General features: G+C 42.4%; 1 protein-coding gene across 5 annotated transcripts in view; it reads left to right on the forward strand.

The window, feature by feature from the left end:
- The window catches only part of LPP (LIM domain containing preferred translocation partner in lipoma), a 347,202-nt gene that overhangs the window by 273,500 nt on the left and 55,312 nt on the right, over nt 1-18,390 (forward strand). For all 5 annotated transcript variants that reach the window (XM_062005358.1, XM_062005357.1, XM_062005356.1 and 2 more), the window contains one exon: nt 13,422-13,591. In XM_062005358.1, the coding sequence (XP_061861342.1) occupies nt 13,422-13,591 (170 nt within the window). The remainder of the gene's footprint in view (nt 1-13,421; nt 13,592-18,390) is intronic.

Raw genomic sequence — 18,390 nt, forward strand, 5'->3', positions numbered from 1 at the left:
AGTTTATGTGAGCTAAAATCAGGCTTGGGCTAAACTGAAATTAATGTCTCTACACATATCTCAGGTCTAAATTTGAAGGCCTAATGAATTTCACGTGATTTAGTAATCACATATACTTAAGTCCATAATTTTTCCCTACTGTCATACCAAGTGCTTAATGAGGATTAAATATACTTACCATCTTCACAGTGAACTCCCATGTATGTAGGAATGCCAGAAACAGCACCCTGAAAGTTCAGAATGCAATGATCGGGCAACTCTCCTCATACGGAGGTTGCCGTCATTGGTTCACGATCTTCAGAACGTTTGGCAACAGATTGTTTTTGGCAAATGATTATAATCCTCACTGATGATGGCCTTTTCCAATGCCCACTCAAGGACATTGGACTGGCAGGACTGGCATCCTGACCCCTGAATATTGGATCAGTCCTTTCTGATTGGTTCAGCCCCATCAGGCAGAGGGAGAGATTTTGGGGTTTCAGTTTGCAATGATGCCCAATTCTTAGGTCAAGAATTGTGTGAATAATTCAGGAGACGGGGATTGGTGCCCTTCGTGCAGAAGCCAATTTAGAAAGCACCTTCCATCTTTAGAAATGTGATGAGTAATACTCTGAGCGTGCCTTTGTAGATGCTGTTCAACATCAGAGCCTCCTCATGAAGGACTTCAGGTTAAATGTCAGGACAATGTGTGTCGTAAATATGAATCAGAACCCACGTTTCCCATGTCTACTACTATTAGCCAACAGGGCCTACAGTCTAAACCCCCACCTCAAAGAGAGCAGTCTTAGGGCCACTGAAGTGTTTGTGTTCATGGTGTAAGGGGCTTTTTTTAGCTTATTATTTTTTAAGCCTTGCTAATTATGAATCTAAAGCTGTAGGATGTGTGAGTGTGACACATGTGATTGTGCAGATGGGTCTTCCACATACTTTCTTTAAATAAAATAATATTTTTTATAAATATAAGTCTCATATTTTACACTAATTCACTTCTAATGGAGGCCAAGCAAGAAAACTTTTTTCTCCTTTTCCATCAAGCTCTTAGAATGTGGCAGTTAAGTGAAAATAATGATCTATATATACTTGATATTGTACTACTCCATCATGGATTCCAAATATGCAGCATCTGCCACAGGGAGGTCATTCTGAAAATCATAGAATCATAAAATGATAGGGGTTGGAAGGGACTTGTAGAGACCATCTAGTCCAACCCCCTGCCAAAGCAGATCCACCTAGATCAGGTCACACAGGAATGTGTCCAGGCGGGTTTGGAAACCTCCAGAGAAGGAGCCTCCACACTCTCCCTGGGCAGCCTGTGCCAGGGCTCCCTCACCTCAACAGTAAAATAGTTTTTCCTTATGTTTAAATAGAACTTTTTGTGTTCCAGCTTCTTTCCATTACCCTTTGTCCTGTCATTGGAATGGTTTAGAAAGTTATCAGTATTACTTTCCATCTGCCTCAGCCAGAAGTGGGTCCCATGACCCAAAGGTTGAGCAGAGTTGTAATTACTGTATAATTATGTGAGGATAATTAATATGGTGTTACCAATATGGAGTGTTATTTTAAAAAGACTATTATTCTCACTACCAATGTCACATTTTAAGGTTATGACATGTGTGGTCATCCTAATTAGAAACAAATGTTGCACATCCCCACCAAAATGGCAAGGCTTCTCCATCCCAGGTTGTAAAGCTCCCCTTATTCTTCCAAGCAAGTAAACAAGTATTGGACCTTGTACCTGCTTGGAAAAGTCTCAGATTTGGGGGGGCAAAGAAGGGAACTTCTATCCAATAGGTTGCTTTAATGAGAAAAAAACCCACCAAAGTTAGTTGATTACAGCTGCTGAGAAATTTGGAGTGATGGAATTCAGTGCAAGGGACAATGGATGATTGGCATACAGGTGAGGTGGTTTCTGGCGCCTGAGGGATGTGATTTATGGTGGGGCTACTGTTGACATGCAGACAGTATATATTTCAAAACAGCAAAGAGACCTTGAGCTGGTGTGGATTGTGAAAGGCAGGGTTTTCAAAAGACCTTGAATAAATGAGGTGATGGTTGAAATTTTGTGGAACATCTTCTAATGCAGTCAGACATTTTGACAACCCCAGGCCTCAAAGCTGTTTGGAATATGAGAGCTACCATTTGCTCAGGATTCTACTTTTTGTGGGATCCAGCCTTTCTCCACTGTTTTTTTCTTCTTTTTTTTTTCTTTTTTTTACTTTTGGCAGGGGGAAAACAGGTTCCCTCCCTGTTTCTTGTTTTCTGTCAGACGTTTTTCCCCAGGCGGGCATGTGGGAGGTATGCCAGGTTGGTAGGCTAGAGCCATTGGCACAGGAAGCATCTCTGACTCAAAACTTTGCCGTTACTCAGGCATTTTCACCTTCTCTGCTGAACGGAGCCTTTGGTAAGAATCACTTCATGCCACCACCCTCCCAGTGATGCAGCGAGGCAGAGACAAGTGTGCTGAATACCAGCTGGAGCACAGCCAGGCTATGGAAGAGTGAATTGAGTCATTCATGCCCAGCAGCGGATGTGATTTTTGGCTGGGTTTGAGTCTAGTGAACATACTGATGGTGCCTGTCCTGGGCTTATGAAATGGGTTGGCTGTGCTGGGGGACAGAAGTAGTCTGAACAGCCCTTGTGCAACATGGGAGCAGTTGGAGGTGAAAGTCTTCGGGAAAGGGGACATTGTTTGCTCTCTCTTTGTTTAGCACCGAACATTGCAGTTAGCCCATCACTTGGGCTCCTGGGGCTGCTTTCATGCTACAAAACTAGCTGTAGTGCTTTAGGAATGCAAAAGGCAACTAAATTTTTGACCTAGACAAAAATGTCTTAGCTGATCTCTTCTGACTATTCACTCATTTCGGCTCTTAAGAAAGCAAGAGCTAAGGAAAATTTTATCTACATTTCAGGCATGCTTGCACTGAGCAGCAGCATGAGGCCATGGGCAACCAGTCTCTGGTCCTCCCCACCTGGAGGAGTGGGTGGGAGAAGATGCCTGAACTGTTGCATAGCAAATACTAAGCTTCTGAAGAGGAGACTAGAGCACGTAGACTCCAGATCTGCTCTGTTTTGCAGCCACCGCTTACGTATAAAGTTGAGTGCAGCAACCCCTGAAACTACCCTCCACTGCTCTACCAGCAAGTCAAATCTCCTGAGTCAGTGGGCGAGCAGACTGGGACAGCACACTGAGACACCTGTGAGGGAGTCCAGATGGGCTGGGGAGAGCTGCCCTCACACAGCCACTACCTGGGGCTTCTGACACTGACCCTCCCAGTAATTGCAAGTTTGGGGGTTTTTTTTGTGGGTTTCCAAAAGAGGATCCTGAAATCTGGTGCAGCATTCCAGAGTGAGGGGGATCCTCTGGGGGATCCTCCAGCCCAGGGGATCACCCATAAAATCACTCCCTGCCCATCACTTGAAATGAAGGTGAGAGTGATTTCTGCCTCCTGTCCTACTTTCCTTTCCCTACAGGAGGTTTAGACAAGTGTGGTTACTCACTTTGTGTTGTGCCATATGTTTGATCCTTCCACTGTCCAGATTTTATCATGCAATGTGACTTTGCCAAGTGTAAGTGCAAAGAGACCTGACTCGGTGGTATTTGCTGTGAGATCATCTGACCTGCCAAAATTTCTGATCTACAGCTCTGACAGCAAGTTTCCCTCACTAAGGTCCTTCCCAGGAGAGGCAAAACCCCACAGTATCAGCTTTGAGATAAGTTGCCTAGAGAGAGATTTTCTCCCTGCCCAAGTAGGAGTTGACTGATACTCTTACCTTAACCGCCTCACCAGGGTTTCACTGAAGAGCTGTTGAGGTTGTGCTCTGGGTGCCATGTAAATGTAAGTTCTCATTGAAGAACAAGGTTTTGATGTTAGTGATGTATTGCAAGGAGAGGAGTCATCTGTTTTCAAAACTCTGTTTCCTATGAAAGTAAAATGAAAGAAGAGCTTTCTCTGCTTTTGAGAGCATGGGAAAGACCTGCTTTCTCACAGCCTTTACAAATGTTTTCCTAATTTTTATTCTGGAAAAAAAAAGTAAGGAGGGAAATGAGAGGGAGATTTTTTTGCCTCTTGCTTTTTTAACTTCCTGTAAGTGATCGATTTCCCCTGAAGGAGAAGAGTGATGGGTAGAGGAAGGTGGGGGACTGTTGTGAAAGTAGGACCTTTTTTCAAATTACTTTTTTTACTAAATCAAATTGTTGCATTCCTTATTTAGTTAAGCATTTATTGGCTGGGGTTTTTGGTGCAAAGCAGTGCTTTGAAAGTCTCTCCCCCAAATGCAAACATTTTAATTTAAACGTTTTTAATTTAAATATTTTAAAATATGTTTTTGAAACTTTCCTTCTTTCCATCCAACTCTGCACTTTATCACATCTATGCCTACTGTTAAACCCAGGCTGGGAGCAGTTGCAAAAAGAAGCTAGTAGCAAGGACTGCCCAGGAAGCAGGATGGGACATGACCCTCTGTTTATGGTGTTGGAAAGTCAGGAGAGGCAAGGACTGGAAGATTTGCTGTTGCTTCCAGGGACAATGTCCCGTGCTACAGCTGAGAGAGCCTGGCAAAGCTACACAAACAACTCGCTCCTCTGTTTCCCGAGCTGGGGCTCTTCACTGGATACACAACTATAATCACTGTCATCCGGTAACTTTGATCAGCATTAAAGGAAATATTTATAAAGGAAATACAGTCCATTTTACTCTCTCTCTTGCATTTCCTTGATCAATCAGCAAAGGGAGGAATGTTTCCTCTCTCGCTCTTTTTTTTTTTCACCCCCTTTCTTTTGTCTCCAGATGTTACTGAGGTTCTATTTCAACCCCTTTGCACATGTTAAAACATGTGCCAAAAAGTTGACACAATGTAGCAAAAAAAAAACCCCCCAAACTTACAGCAACAACAACAACAAAAAAGCAGAACATGCTTCAAAAAAAGTATTTGGGACCTTAAATATTGTAGAGCATCACTGACCCCCACTGGGCTGGGACACACACTGCACATCACCCAAATTGGGGACTGGTACCTCAACGATGTGTTGTGCACACAGTCAGACCAACATGAGCCTCCGTTACAAGCTGCCTTGCCTGAGGTGAGTGGGGAAAGCAACTTTGCCCTAGGATTCATGTAGATCCACACTTTAGAAGCGTTCCATACAACTGGTGTAGACCAAACCAATATGTGTTCTTTCTGTCTGTTATGAGTAGAGTAAAAAGACATTGACTTAAATTAGTGTGGAGGACACTTTGGATGGAAAGAAAGATTTGTGAGTTGTAAGGTTAGGTACTCACTGAAATTTTTGGCCCAAGTTGTTGGTGAAATCTCCGTTCCTGGAGGTTCTTAGGAACAGGTTAAACAAGTATCTGTAAAGAATAATGTAGAGAGAGTTGATCCTGCCTTCGAGGCAGTAAGATAGTTTCCATGACCTCTCAAGATCCTGTTCAACTTGAATTTTTATAGCTCTGTGGTAAAATCAGGAGTGCTCCTCTCTGAACCTTTATTTTGTGGCAGTGATGCGTTGTGGTTGCAATAATTTAGGAAGGAACCTCTACGGCATTGCTAAGCACTTGTCATAATCTGTTGTATATCAGAAACAAGCTAAATTGTTTCTTGTGTCCTAGGGAGTTGAGTAGGTGGTGTAGATTAGTAAGAGACAGGAACCATCATCACATGGAAGCTGAAGGAAACCCAGGCCTTTCTATCTCTCTCATTAAACAGAGGACAATAGCAGAGACAGAAAACTCTTCATGCTCAGTTGCTACATGTCTTAGCCAGGCTGCTGGAGAGCAACAGCATGACCCTCAGAAGGAGCACATTCCTGCTGCCAGTGAGGGGACCACAGCAGGACTGGTGCTGGGAGCTCCCTCTGAAATAGAGTTTTCGTGCTGCAAGTATGTCTCACCATCAAGCCTTATGAGAGACATGGTTAAAGAGACTAGACTGGGATTGAGAAGATGTGGCTTCAGTTCCTGGCTCCATCACAAGCTCTTTGTGTGACCCTCAGAAAGATGTTTTTCTTGTGTTGTTCTCAAATTCCCCACCCTCGTGCTGGATAGCCTAACAGTCCCCTACCTTCCCAGAGTGTAGTAAAGATTCACCATGCAACTGTCTGGGGTAGTAAGCTTGTGATGAGCAGCATGGAGAAGTGTTTGAAAAGGTAAAGGGTTAGCAACGTGAGCCTGTACAGTTGCAGTGCATTTGCTGTGTACAGTGGAATGGAACCTCCGAGGCATACTGAGAATGTGTCAAGTTTGCAGCCAAGCAAAGTGAGAATATGAAGTTGTATTGTGGTTAAAGGAAGGGGGGGCAAGCAATGCTGAGTGCAGCTACTTCTGGACAAGCACAGTACAAATGAGAAGGAGGTCACTGCATAGACCTGTACATCTGGAGTACAAGTGCAGTGCAGTTAAAGCAGAATAATCAGGACACTAATTAATTCACGGCCTTGCCTTTAATTTATGAAGTGTTACAGGCACAAGTTACAGCATGATGCTCTGTTTACTGTGAAAGATTGTGTTGTCTGATGTCTGCTGAAGAAGAGGGAATTAAGATTGATCTGTCTTGTGTCCAAAGGCTGTGTAAGACAACCAGTGCATACAGCCTGCTACTGTCAAATGGCGAAACTTCAAGGTTGGATACTGGCACAATAAAACATTGCCAAGGGCTTCCCACCCAGTGAGAAGTCTGAGTTCAAAAGCAACTAAAAGGTAGGTAAGGAATGCAACGATAAGTTGAGGAAAATACCATCTTTTTCCTACAAAATGCAGAAACTACTCTTGGGTTTCCCTTCATACGATCTTTCCAGTGCCCAGAGTGCCTAAATGTTGGAATGACTCCAGGACAAATATGATCGACACATCTTTCCCTAACATAGTCACCGTCAGATGCATACCTGCCACACTCCACAGGAAGGGAATAAGCCCTCTCTTGTGGATCAGACATTCCTATTTTATTCCCATTGGACAAATCAAGGAAACTGGATGCTTATAAGTTGCAAGTTCTTTACTGTTGAGACTTAATTAAGATGTACTGACAGTTAAGGTCTGCTGTTACACTGTTATCCTAATGGGATAAATTCTGCCTCTGTGTCTCTTTAAAATGAAATAATTGTGCCTGCCTGACATAGGTGTCCTGAGGAATCCCACGTGCTTGGGAAACGTTTTAAAACCCTTGGATAAAAGTCACTAGCAAAGAGGAGGGAGAGAGGGGAAAATTGTTGACTTATGGTCAACGTTGTCCTCGAAATGCTGTTTTGTCATCAATATTTCTTCATTAGGAATAATGATTTTTCCACATTTACTGCCAGCTGATTCAAAGCCATCCAAAAGCAGAATGTGTCATGAATCTCTAAAATGCATTCGCTGGCGAACTCTAAACAGAGATGATTAGGAAAATAGCGCAGCGGAAACACTGAGTATCTGGAGGCTGCCAAGGGATCTTTTAGTGAGATATTTTGTTCAATGTATTTACTCATTTCAAAAATGTTCTCAGTACACTTTGGTAGAGGCAGTATCCTTAGTTCTTTCTTACATAGCGTGTTAGGGCTGCAGTAAGAACTGGGGAATACACTTAGCTGATCAAGGGAAATTGTGTAATTGATAGGCACTGAGGACATGACCTTGTGGTATATTCCCGCAGTACAGTTAGGTGCAAAACAGTTTTTTCCATCACACAGAAGCTTCTGAGATATCAACATTTTTCCCCCCACATTTCAGCAAATGCAGAACCTTCCTACTTTGATGCTTTTATCAGAAAATTGTCCTCTATCTCCTCCCTACATAGAAAGCATGCATTGAATTGATGAATTTAAACCTTTTGTAGAGAGGTTTGCACATTTTCTCTCCGTTTGCTTTACTTTTACTATCTCTATTTGTTGCCTGAGTTGTCTGTGTTAGGCACTGTACATCACATAGCAAGAAGCAGTTGGTGTCCCTGATGTCTTAGTGTCTAAGTAGGTTTGACAGACAAATAATGCTGTTGCCTAAAAAAGGCTAATGCAGTCCTTGGATGTACAAACAGGAGTATCTCAAGCTAGCTGGATGGAGTTACGTTACCTCTGTATTTGGCTTCAGTGTGATTGCTATCAGAATATTATGCCATAAACGTTAGTATGGCATGTACCTATTCCATCATCCATCTTCAGTAGTGGATGTTTGTCTGATTGGCTCACATTCTTAATCTGACATTTAAAAGTGACTCATGTCCCAGATAAGGTTGGACACCCTGTATCTAATTTCTCATCTCCGGATCATGCCCAGACTCTGGCCAAATCTTAAGAATCTTGCTGAGTAACAGCTGAGATTATGGCCTTCCCTATTCATCTTCACAGATAAAACCTGCATCCAAGCTCCAATGACCTTGAATCTCTGTAACATCCTTTTCTTAAAATTCAATTTCTTCCCATTCATGCTCTACTAGAATGCAGCTGCAGAAATCACAGGAATAACGTAGGCCAGGTCATTCCTGCCTCTTAATCTCTGGTTTTATTTCTGTATCATATCAAACAGAAGCTTCTTGTCTTTACTTCCATGGCCTAAAATGACCTATTCTTATCCTTGTTTTGTCTAGTATTCTCCAGTGACATATCAACTCATCCTTCCCATCTATGGGTGTCTGTGTTCAGTCTTCAAGCACTTACGTTCCCTTTTGTGCTGTCTTTGTCCTTTCCTCAGAAGCATCTCATGAAACATCCCTCAAACTCCTTCCAGATTCTCTTTCAAATTCTTGTTTTAACCTTTTTACTTTGCTGGGCTGTCTACAGACTCTTTGTCAACAGTAAAACATTTAGAGTTCTGAGACCACAATTTTCCTTGCTGATCAGTTTTGTCTGATTGCTTCTTTGTCTTTCCTATCCATACCCACTTGTCATTGCTCGTATTAAATTGTAAGCTCCTGCAAGCAGGCACTTTGAGTTCTATGTTAGTCCATTACCCAGCACAACAGGGCTGTTCCACAATCTGAGCAGCCAGGATGTGTAGTGGTGTAAGCAAAACACGTGTAACAATAGTAATAAAATAACGAGAAGTTAAAACGTGGCATCACGTGCAATATGAGCTCCTTTCCTTCCTCTCTCCCCCCTCCTCCTTCAGATTCACAATATTTCAAATATTTTGTACAACAGACGACAGAAAATGAGGAGGTTTCAGATTAAGGTACAGTAACTGGTGTTTCCTTTCAGCTGCTGAAGGGATTCCCTGTGATCTGCTCAGTAATGATGACATTTCCAGCACTTTCAGCAGGGAAGCCTCTGTGGGCACCTCTGTATGTCCCTCACCAACATGTGGCAGCCAGGCTGGGCTGAAGGAAGGTCATGGCCAAGGTTTACAGACCTCATTCATGCAAAACTAGAGGACTCCAGTCTCCCAGGCTTGCTGCCAACATATCACCTTCTAGTTTTGCTGAAATAATCTTGAAAGGGGACCTAAAAAGGGCTGGAGGGGCTAAAGAAGAATGTTGAAATGACATAGTTTCATCTTCATGCAGTTTAGTACTAATTTTGTCCTTTGTCTTTAAGCTGCCTTTTAAGAGCTGCTAGTCTCTGTGGGGAGCAAATGGGTCACGTTGTTCTGTGTTTCTACTGTAATACATTGCCTGCTATTTTCCTCTTAGATTATTTGTGTAATCTTTTTTTGTGCAATCTGTTTGTTCTTGAGTCTTGCAAGCTTTGCCTTTGCTACTTCTTTCCCAATAAGCAGTGCAACTTGTTCTGGATTCACTCATGGGTATTCTGCACACAACGGACTGGGTTATTTCAACCAGTGTGAAAATATTAGAATGGGGAACATGTGTGGGCACTTAACTGTGGTTAGTCCCACCACAAATACCTTCGCCGTTGGTAATTGGCACACAGGAAAAGCAGACCTTTGTTTTGTTTTTATCAGACATAATGATAGATACGTTGTTTTTAGTGGGGTTTTTCTGGTTTTCTAAGGAAATGAGGCTTGTGCAATCACTGCCTGTGTGCAAGTGCCTGTCTGCTTGACAGTTCCTCCCTCACCACCAATACTTGAAACTAATAGCCATTTTCAACCAAATTTGAGCAAGGCACAGGGAGCTGAAAGAAGTGACCAATTTTTTACGGAAGTCTTGTGAGTTCCCAGATTGCACCAAGATCTGCAGAAGGTGCAGCCTCTAATGGCTGCATCACTGCAAGCCAGACTGGTTGTGTATTTGCCCACATGCCTTTACGTGGATCCAGCCATCTAACTGTAAGCTCCCAAATCAGAATATTTTGGCTTGCTTGCTTTTACCCTTCAGGCGAGTGAGTCAGTTGGGGGTGTTGCTAGGCACAGAGCTTGTGTTTTGATTCTCACTGAAGTGGCCATGTCTCATGAAAAACACAGTTTGCTCCAGGCCACAGTGTTATAATTTGCATATGAACTTATGAAAAAGGAAGCTTTCTTTAAGCTTTCCCGTGCAAGAGTTTATAGGAGCATTTCTGCCTGTGTATATAATAGCAGAAGCTGGACTTCTCATAAATGTAGATGGGTTAAGCCTGTTGCTGCCTGAATATGAATCTTCTGTGGAAAAACCCAGAAAGAGGAAGGAAAGCCTAAGGAAATACCAACTTCAAGGGGAAAAGTTGGTCAAGACTTCTGTTGTGCTGCTCTTTGGTTTGTACCTGGCCACCAGCAATGTAGCTGGGGAATGCCTCAGAGCCATGCAGGAATGTAGCCTCAGGACACCTTTGGGAGGCAGAGAAGATGTCTTTATGCCCTTTGCTCAAAGAGAGGATGGATGTTGAAAAGCACCAAGTGATTCGCCAGAGATTACAAGGGTATATATTTGAGGTAGGAAATAGACACAGGTCTCCTGATACAAGAAGTAAAGCCAGAAGTATGGTCTGTGTATAGACAGCTACTCCAGCAAATGGAGAGGTGCCTTGGTCACAGAGGAAGATAAATGTTGAAGTGTACAAGAGGTGGCTAAATTATGAATGTGAGATGAGGAGGAGGGAAAGAAAAGATTCCCACATGTTCTACTCAGATGTTAACAAAGAAAGCTGAGCTGTGTTTGCATAGACACTGCATTATTCCATGTCCAAATGCCTCATAAAAATAATACCGGATGATCACAGAATGGCACACCAGGGAAAATAAATTCTTCAGTGGAATATTCCCTCTGGAAAAACACTGTGTAAAGTAATACACTAATGGCTTTCAATTTCATGTTTTATATATAGAGATATTAACTGCTCCCCTGACGTCTCTTCATATTACAGCCCCACTACACGAGCAGTTTGGAGAAGGCCCCGACGCACGCTCAGTCTTGTCCGCACACAGGACCGAGTAGTGCTCTCCTGTTGTACGTGCAGCTCCTGTGGTATATACTGAAGGTTTCTTCTGCCTCCTTCCCAGAGCAGAACTGCTGCCATGGTTGTCTCCAGTGAGATTTTTTTTTTAATTCTTCCTAGCACTCCTGTTCTTTTCCATTCTTCCCCATGCTCTGTAGCCTCACCACCATGCTGGGAAGCCTGCATTCCTTCTCTGCTCGTAAAAAAGGAGTCCTCGCAAGAAGCGTTACAGTGGAGTGATTAAAGCACAATGCTGTCAATCAAAACACTAATAATAACAAATGCTAAAGAAAGTTAAGTTTAAAAACAACATGATCTATTCTTTTTTGGGGAGTTTCCAGGCTTGTCTGGATTCTTCTAGTGACTTCTCTCGCTGCATTGCTCGGACTAGGAGTTGTTAGAGTCAGAACTGCCTGTCTTTTATAATGCCAACTATGGTTATGCCGTTGTATCAAATCAGAATGATATGGGTTCTTTTCCAGGCTTTCCTAATATATCTCAAATGTCTATCTATATCATCCTGCCACATCCTGAGGGATCCAAAAGTAGCTTACATGCTTTGTTCCCTGGATGTAGCCTGTTGAGTCTGGGACAGGCAGGGAAGAAGTCATGAGTGTGTGGACATCGATGGTGCACTGCACAAGAGCAGCAGCCCTGATGTTGGAAGGATGAGCATGTCTAAGCCCTCTTTAGGAAGTTTTGCAGTATTTATTTGAAAAGGCCAATAAACACAGACCATGACATGAGTGAACATAATATCATTGCTGGATTATTTTTAATAATTAGTAGGGCTGCTCTGGCAGGAGGTTTGGACTAGATGATTTTTTGAGGTCCCTTCCAATCCTTAAGATTCTGTGATTGTTTGTATACACAATTATGAGTAATTCTATGCTGAAGTAAGTTTGCCTTCCTGCTTGCACCTCAGCTTCTCTTCCCCTCCTTCCCACTCTCAGCAACCACATGACTCCACTTGAGCCTTGGAGAGGTGCAGGGTCCCAAGACTGCAGACATTGCAATGATTCTTAAACTGGAGGAAAACATTTTGAGTGAGACAAAGCACCAGATCATAGTTTCTATCTTGCTTTTGGTGGAGCTCTCCTGCATAAGGGTGGCTGAGGTTGTCCTAAATATCATCGATGACTCTATGCACAAATTATTTTCAACACTGATTGCTGGGTAAGAACATCAGACCTGCGTGGATGGGCTATCTCCATTTCCTAGAATTCCAACAACTGGCAGAGGGAAATTGCAAAGGTGTGCCTTCACCCGCCCCTTTCCATTACCTCTGCACCACAATCTTCCTAGGAGAATCTTTCCCACGATCTAAAAAACTTTCTTTCTCTGAAATCCTGTTTTTGCTTTAAATCTGTCTGCCACATTATATTTTCAACAGCAGTTTGAACAATGCAGCAACCCTTCCGTGTGTGTGTGTGTGTGTGTGTGTAGGTTTCTTGTGTTATGTATTTGGATGTGTATTAGGGGCCTTTTTCAGAAACAAAGCTCTTAGCTCTGGGTCTTTAGAGCCCTTACTAGCAGTTTCTGATACACTTTTCTTAAAGGATGGTAAGAATAAAGTATCCACACATCATTTTTTTGAGGAATAGTTTCTGTGCTTTAAATAGACATAATATCTTAATCCATATTAATCTTCCAACAGAAAAAAAAGGAAGTAATTGGCTTCATTGAGGACAATGGTTTAAACTGTAAAAGCAAAAACTACTCTTTAAATGGTAACAATTGGACTGCTACTAGACATCCATCACAAAATCCTTTCATGTGAAGGCAAGACTTTAGCCACAGGTTTATCCCATCTAACTGAGGATCTGAAGAAGACTATATAGCTGGGTTATAGGTTAGCTGAATGGTTTGTGTCTGAGGCTCCTTAAAATAATCACTGGCAAGCTGCAGCAGTGGGCTAGGTGTCAGTGCAGTCTGAGGAGCCAGTTTCAGGCCTCTCTAGATTTCTTCGTGTGGGCCAGCACCAGAGTGCCTTCCTGTGGTACTGGATCTTTGCCAGAAGTGGCACAAATTCCTCTTCTGTTGACTGAGCTGCCATGGTCCCCTTACCCACGTTGCAGCACAGGCACACGGGAGGAACAGGACCTTGCTCTGACTCATGTGCTTTCTCTTTTGGCGACAGGCCGCTGTGCCCGCTGTGGGGAAAATGTTGTTGGGGAAGGCACTGGCTGCACAGCCATGGACCAGGTTTTCCATGTGGAGTGCTTCACCTGCATGATGTGCAATAACAAGCTGAGGGGACAGCCTTTCTATGCCGTGGAGAAGAAAGCCTACTGTGAACCCTGCTATATTGTAAGTACCCATTCTCATTTGCACCCCGATTTTGGTTGGAAACATTGTTTTCTTTCGTTGCTATACAGTTACAACCTGACAATCCCATGGCAGTACCGTGGGCACCAGTTTTTGCATGATCTTCGGAAGAACTCTGATCTTTTTAGCTCCCTGCGTTAACTTCTGATTAGGTCTACTGATCTAACCTATCTCTGAAATTAAGTGGACAAAGCAGGGGAGAGAGGTGCTTTTTGTGATTATTTCAGCTCTCTAAGGAGCAGGTTATGCAGTGATTTTTAAGTGTGAGTGCTGCTCTCAGAAGCTTTCTGTGATGAGAAACCTGATACCAAAATACTTACAGACCATGGTGCCCGCTAGGATTAAGGAGGTGGAATGCAAGATAGCACTGGAATTTCTAAAATCAAGACCTTTGCATTGCTTGGTGGAAGTCCTTCTACTGAGCTAAGGGTCTTTGGATTAAATATCTTTTGAAGCTTACCTTATGTTACAATTTCATTTCACGCCTCCAACAAGCTCTTAAAGCAAGCAATTAACAGTTGCTCTGAGGAGATGCACCTTTTAAGAGGCTCCTGTCAGAGCTACTTGGAAACAGTTGCACAGTTGCAAGACCTTACCTTGGTGTGATTTTAGCACACAATATACGGGGATAATTGTAATTTAAAAAAAGAAGAGCACCAAAACGTTCTTCAATCATTGATAGGTGATTCTTTAAATCTCCAATTCAGAGGTCTTTGTATAAATACTGGTCTTGAGATGCTTCTAGAATTGAATTTGCAGTTTTGAAAGTAAAAAATGATGCTTTTCTTGATATTTCTGGCATTCCAATAATAAAGCAATAATGTGTATTTCTGAAAATGCCACCAATATATTATTATTCTCTCTGCAAAGCTTTTGAATTGGGATTATTGCTGAAATATCGGACATAAAAAGGGAGGATTCTGTCTTATTGACAATGGCAATGACGTATGGGCCATATTAATTGGCTTTTAAAAAACTAAATGATCTTTTGATGGAATATGTACCTTTTAAACCATTTGCAGTTTTGTTTGGGCTAAAATGATTGCACCATAAAAAATTTAAGGTTAATTTTGGGGCAAGTTTGACCACGTGCAAAGCACTGCAGGTTTTAGGAAGGTGCATCCATAATACAACTGGAGCAACTTTATGTAACTGGAAGTAAACATTTCATTGACTTCAGGCTGGAATTGACTTCATCTGCTTGCAGATTGATACTTTCTTTTCCTCTTTCTTAAATCAGGCATGCATTCTTCACCACTCATCTGCTTTAGTTTGGGAAAACATCTGCATTAGCCTCTGTAGTAATGGTTTAAGATTATTTAATCCCATTACTTATACACTTCATTAGCCTGAGTGAATTGTTGGCAAGGGTTCAGTAAACTTCCTACATTGGGAGATAAAGGACAAAAAGGAAAGGGAGAAGGATTCTGTTCCTTGTTTTCTTTCAAATTTATCTTCTATCTATTTAAGGGATAAAGGAACAATAATTGCCTGGTTGCATCTGCATTTGTACATTCTGTGATATGGCTCTGCAGCTCTGAGTACAGAGGAAAGAGGAAATGTTTAATAGCTTTCTTTTATGTAACCAAAAGGGGTCTTTAAATGTTTATCCATGCAGTCCACAAAAACGTGGTTATGGACTTAACCCAGAACACTCCTGTATCCATCTGCTGCTGCACATACAGGGGAAAGGATGGTGATGCTGATGGGGCTACGTACGTGTAGCTGGACAGCTGGTACCATGAGCAGGAAATGGAAAGCAAGCATCTGGCAATGTAATGCAGCAAAGGAAAAAAAAAATAACCCACAACAAACCACTCAAGCACATATTAAAATCTTAAATGTGGATGGAATGAGTTTGGGGAGCCTAAGTCTCCATATTCTTCAGAAAGCTCAGGACTCTGCCAAAAGCCAGATCTGCAAGGAGTTTAGGCACCTGCCATGCTATTGGCTTTAGGCCTGAGGAATTTGTGTCATGAAGCATATGTCTCATTGATTTTTCAATGAAATGAGGTCTGCATTGACTTCTGTAGGATGATGAGTGTCTAAGTACACTGAGGGCCTGAGCTAGGCTTACAAGTTGTTCTTGCAAAAGGATTGGGAGCCCTTAAATTGCTGAGGAATGATCTGAAAGCTTTTGCCTTCAGTTGTGTGATGTGGTCATACTGAAGTCAATGAGAGTTAATGACCTGCCTGTGCTTATAGATTTTGCTGCATTGTGGCCTCTGATTTTTTTGGTGCTTCCGTAAGTCCCATTATCAGAAAATAACTTGGACATTTGGAGTCCTGGTTCTGATCGATGGATCTGAAGAACCTGAATTCCCATGAAAGGCAGAGCCTTCACCTGTGTGAATAGCTGAAGACTGCACAGCTAATCCATGGCTGTGAACAGCTGAGAAAACAGGATTCTCAGATGGTATAAATCTGAGTAATTCAATGAAGCTTGTTTACTGGCCTACCTAATTCACACTGGTTTCTAGCAAACATCCCCATTTCCTCAAGTCCAAAACTTTTGACCTCTTCTGCAAGCCATTAGGCTGAGCTGCTTCATTTATATATAGAAAAAGAACTATGATATTTGTCTGGTCATGATATATAAATTCATGAATTCTTTAATTGTAATTTTAATAGTTCCCTTGTGTGACTTGTGGCCTTACTCGCATACAAACTATGCTCAGAAATAAAAATACACATTTTTCAACAGTTGGAGTTGGCTAATATGCTCAGTTTGTTATGTGACTCCTCTTAGTTGTGGTGGAGTGAAGCCATAATTAAGATTACTGTCAAGAGCTGTATTTAATTACTGGTTAGTCAATACCAAGCCTAAATAGCCTGCAGAAGGGTTGTTGTTTTGGTTTTGTTTCTGGTTTTACTTATCAGTGACCCAGTTAAGATGAAATTCCCCAAAAGCTTGAATTAACATCCAAGGAGATCAATCACCTGTTCAAAAAAAAAAAGAAAAGGAAATCCTGATGGGAATTTGAGTATCACAGTTCATGTCTTTCACACAAAAATCCCCCTGCCCCAAAGCCAGTCACTATCATTTCCTGTCGCTTCTCATGAATGCAGTGAGTTCTGTTGCCAATGTGTTTGCTGGTTTTGCTCTGGATCCAAGGATTCTTTCATTATTGATATTATTTCTAAAAGAGTACCAGTCTTCTCCATTAAGATGCTTCTGCTGAACTAAAAGCAACTGTAAAAAATAAAGTGTTAATAGGAGACAGATGTTTCCTAGTCATTAAGACAGCCAAGTAACATCTGAAATATCATGATAGGATTTCCAGTGTAGCTGGCATACTGCTGTACACGTGATGGATGCTGTGTCTGCAGTATGTTATCAGTATACTTTTCCCCTCCCTTACAGGGCAAATTACTGACAAAAAAACCCCATTTGGTTTGCTTCCTCTAAGTAGCTGAAGAGATTTTAGTGCTGGACTCAGTGTAGAGAAAAGGTTAAGAGTAATATCAGTGGAACCGTTGTTATAAAAGATTGAAGAGCAAGATGTTGGAGCAGTGCCAGCTGTCTGCTTTCCAAATACCCTATTATCATAAGGACTGAACACAAGGTTAACCAGACACACTGGTCTGGCAAGAGTGATGCTGCTGTTTTGTGAATGGGATGTTCTTTGATGTCCTGATGACTTTCTCCGGGACATGGAAATTTTCCTCCATTCTTTATCCCCTTTCCTGGCAGTCTCATGGTTGGCGGTTGGAGATAAACTCACTGAGGGCTGGGAGGTGCCGAGCACCTGCAGTTAGCTCAGAAAGCAGCAAGATCTTGCAGATGCTCCTGGCCATCTTCTGCCGTGTCCAAGTTAATATGATCCACTCCCGGGCTCTGAAGGAAGGACCGTGGTGCTGTGGGGAAGGTGATAAGAATGAACAAATAACTAACCAAGCAAAGCAGAAATGGCTAGGATCAGAGGAGAGTTCAGAGAAGTGGTGGGCTAGGAATGATGAATAATTGAAGGAATGGAAAGAAAGTGCCTCATGTTTGCCTGCCTAGCCAGAGTGTGGGAAGATGGTAGGTGTGCTCTGCAGTCAGTGCCCCGTGGAGACCCAGAGATCAAGGTTTCTTGTTTCTGCTGTGCACTGTGAGATAATGAGGACATGACCTTAAATCCTACCCCAAAGAGCACTCACAAGGATTTTGCAGGATGAGATTCATCTTTCCATAGTACTAAAGCTTGAAGGGGTAAGAATTGTGCATGGAAGTCATGCCCCAGTCACTGCCATTCCCCAGCTTTAAACTCAGAATCATAGCTCTCCATGTTTTTCCCCAATCATTTGTTTTGTGAGAAGAAAAAACCTCTGTCTTCAAGGTTTCACTCTCTTTTACTGTCTTCTAGCTTCTTGGCCTATCAGAGGCTATACTTCAGTAGAAGATAATTCAAACTATAACAAGAGAGAATCATAGAACCATAGAACGGTAGGGGTTGGAAGGGACCTTTAGAGATCATCTAGTCCAACCTCCCTGCAGAAGCAGGTTCACCTAGATCAGGTCACATAGGAATATGTCCAGGTGGGTCTTGAAGACCTCCAAGGAAGGAGACTCCACAACCCCTCTGGGCAGCCTGTGCCAGGGCTCCCTCACCCTCACAGTAAAATAGCTTTTTCTTGTATTTAAGTGGAACTTTTTATGTTCCAGCTTCATCCCATCACCCCTTGTCCTGTTGCTAGCTACCATAGAAAAAAGGGGTGTCCCAACCTCCTGACACCCACCCTTTAGATATTTGTAAATGTTGATAAGATCACCCCTCAATCTCCTCCAGACTAAACAG

This window comes from Colius striatus, chromosome 12 (assembly GCF_028858725.1).
Source record: "Colius striatus isolate bColStr4 chromosome 12, bColStr4.1.hap1, whole genome shotgun sequence".
In the NCBI taxonomy this organism is placed as follows: Eukaryota; Metazoa; Chordata; class Aves; order Coliiformes; family Coliidae; genus Colius; species Colius striatus.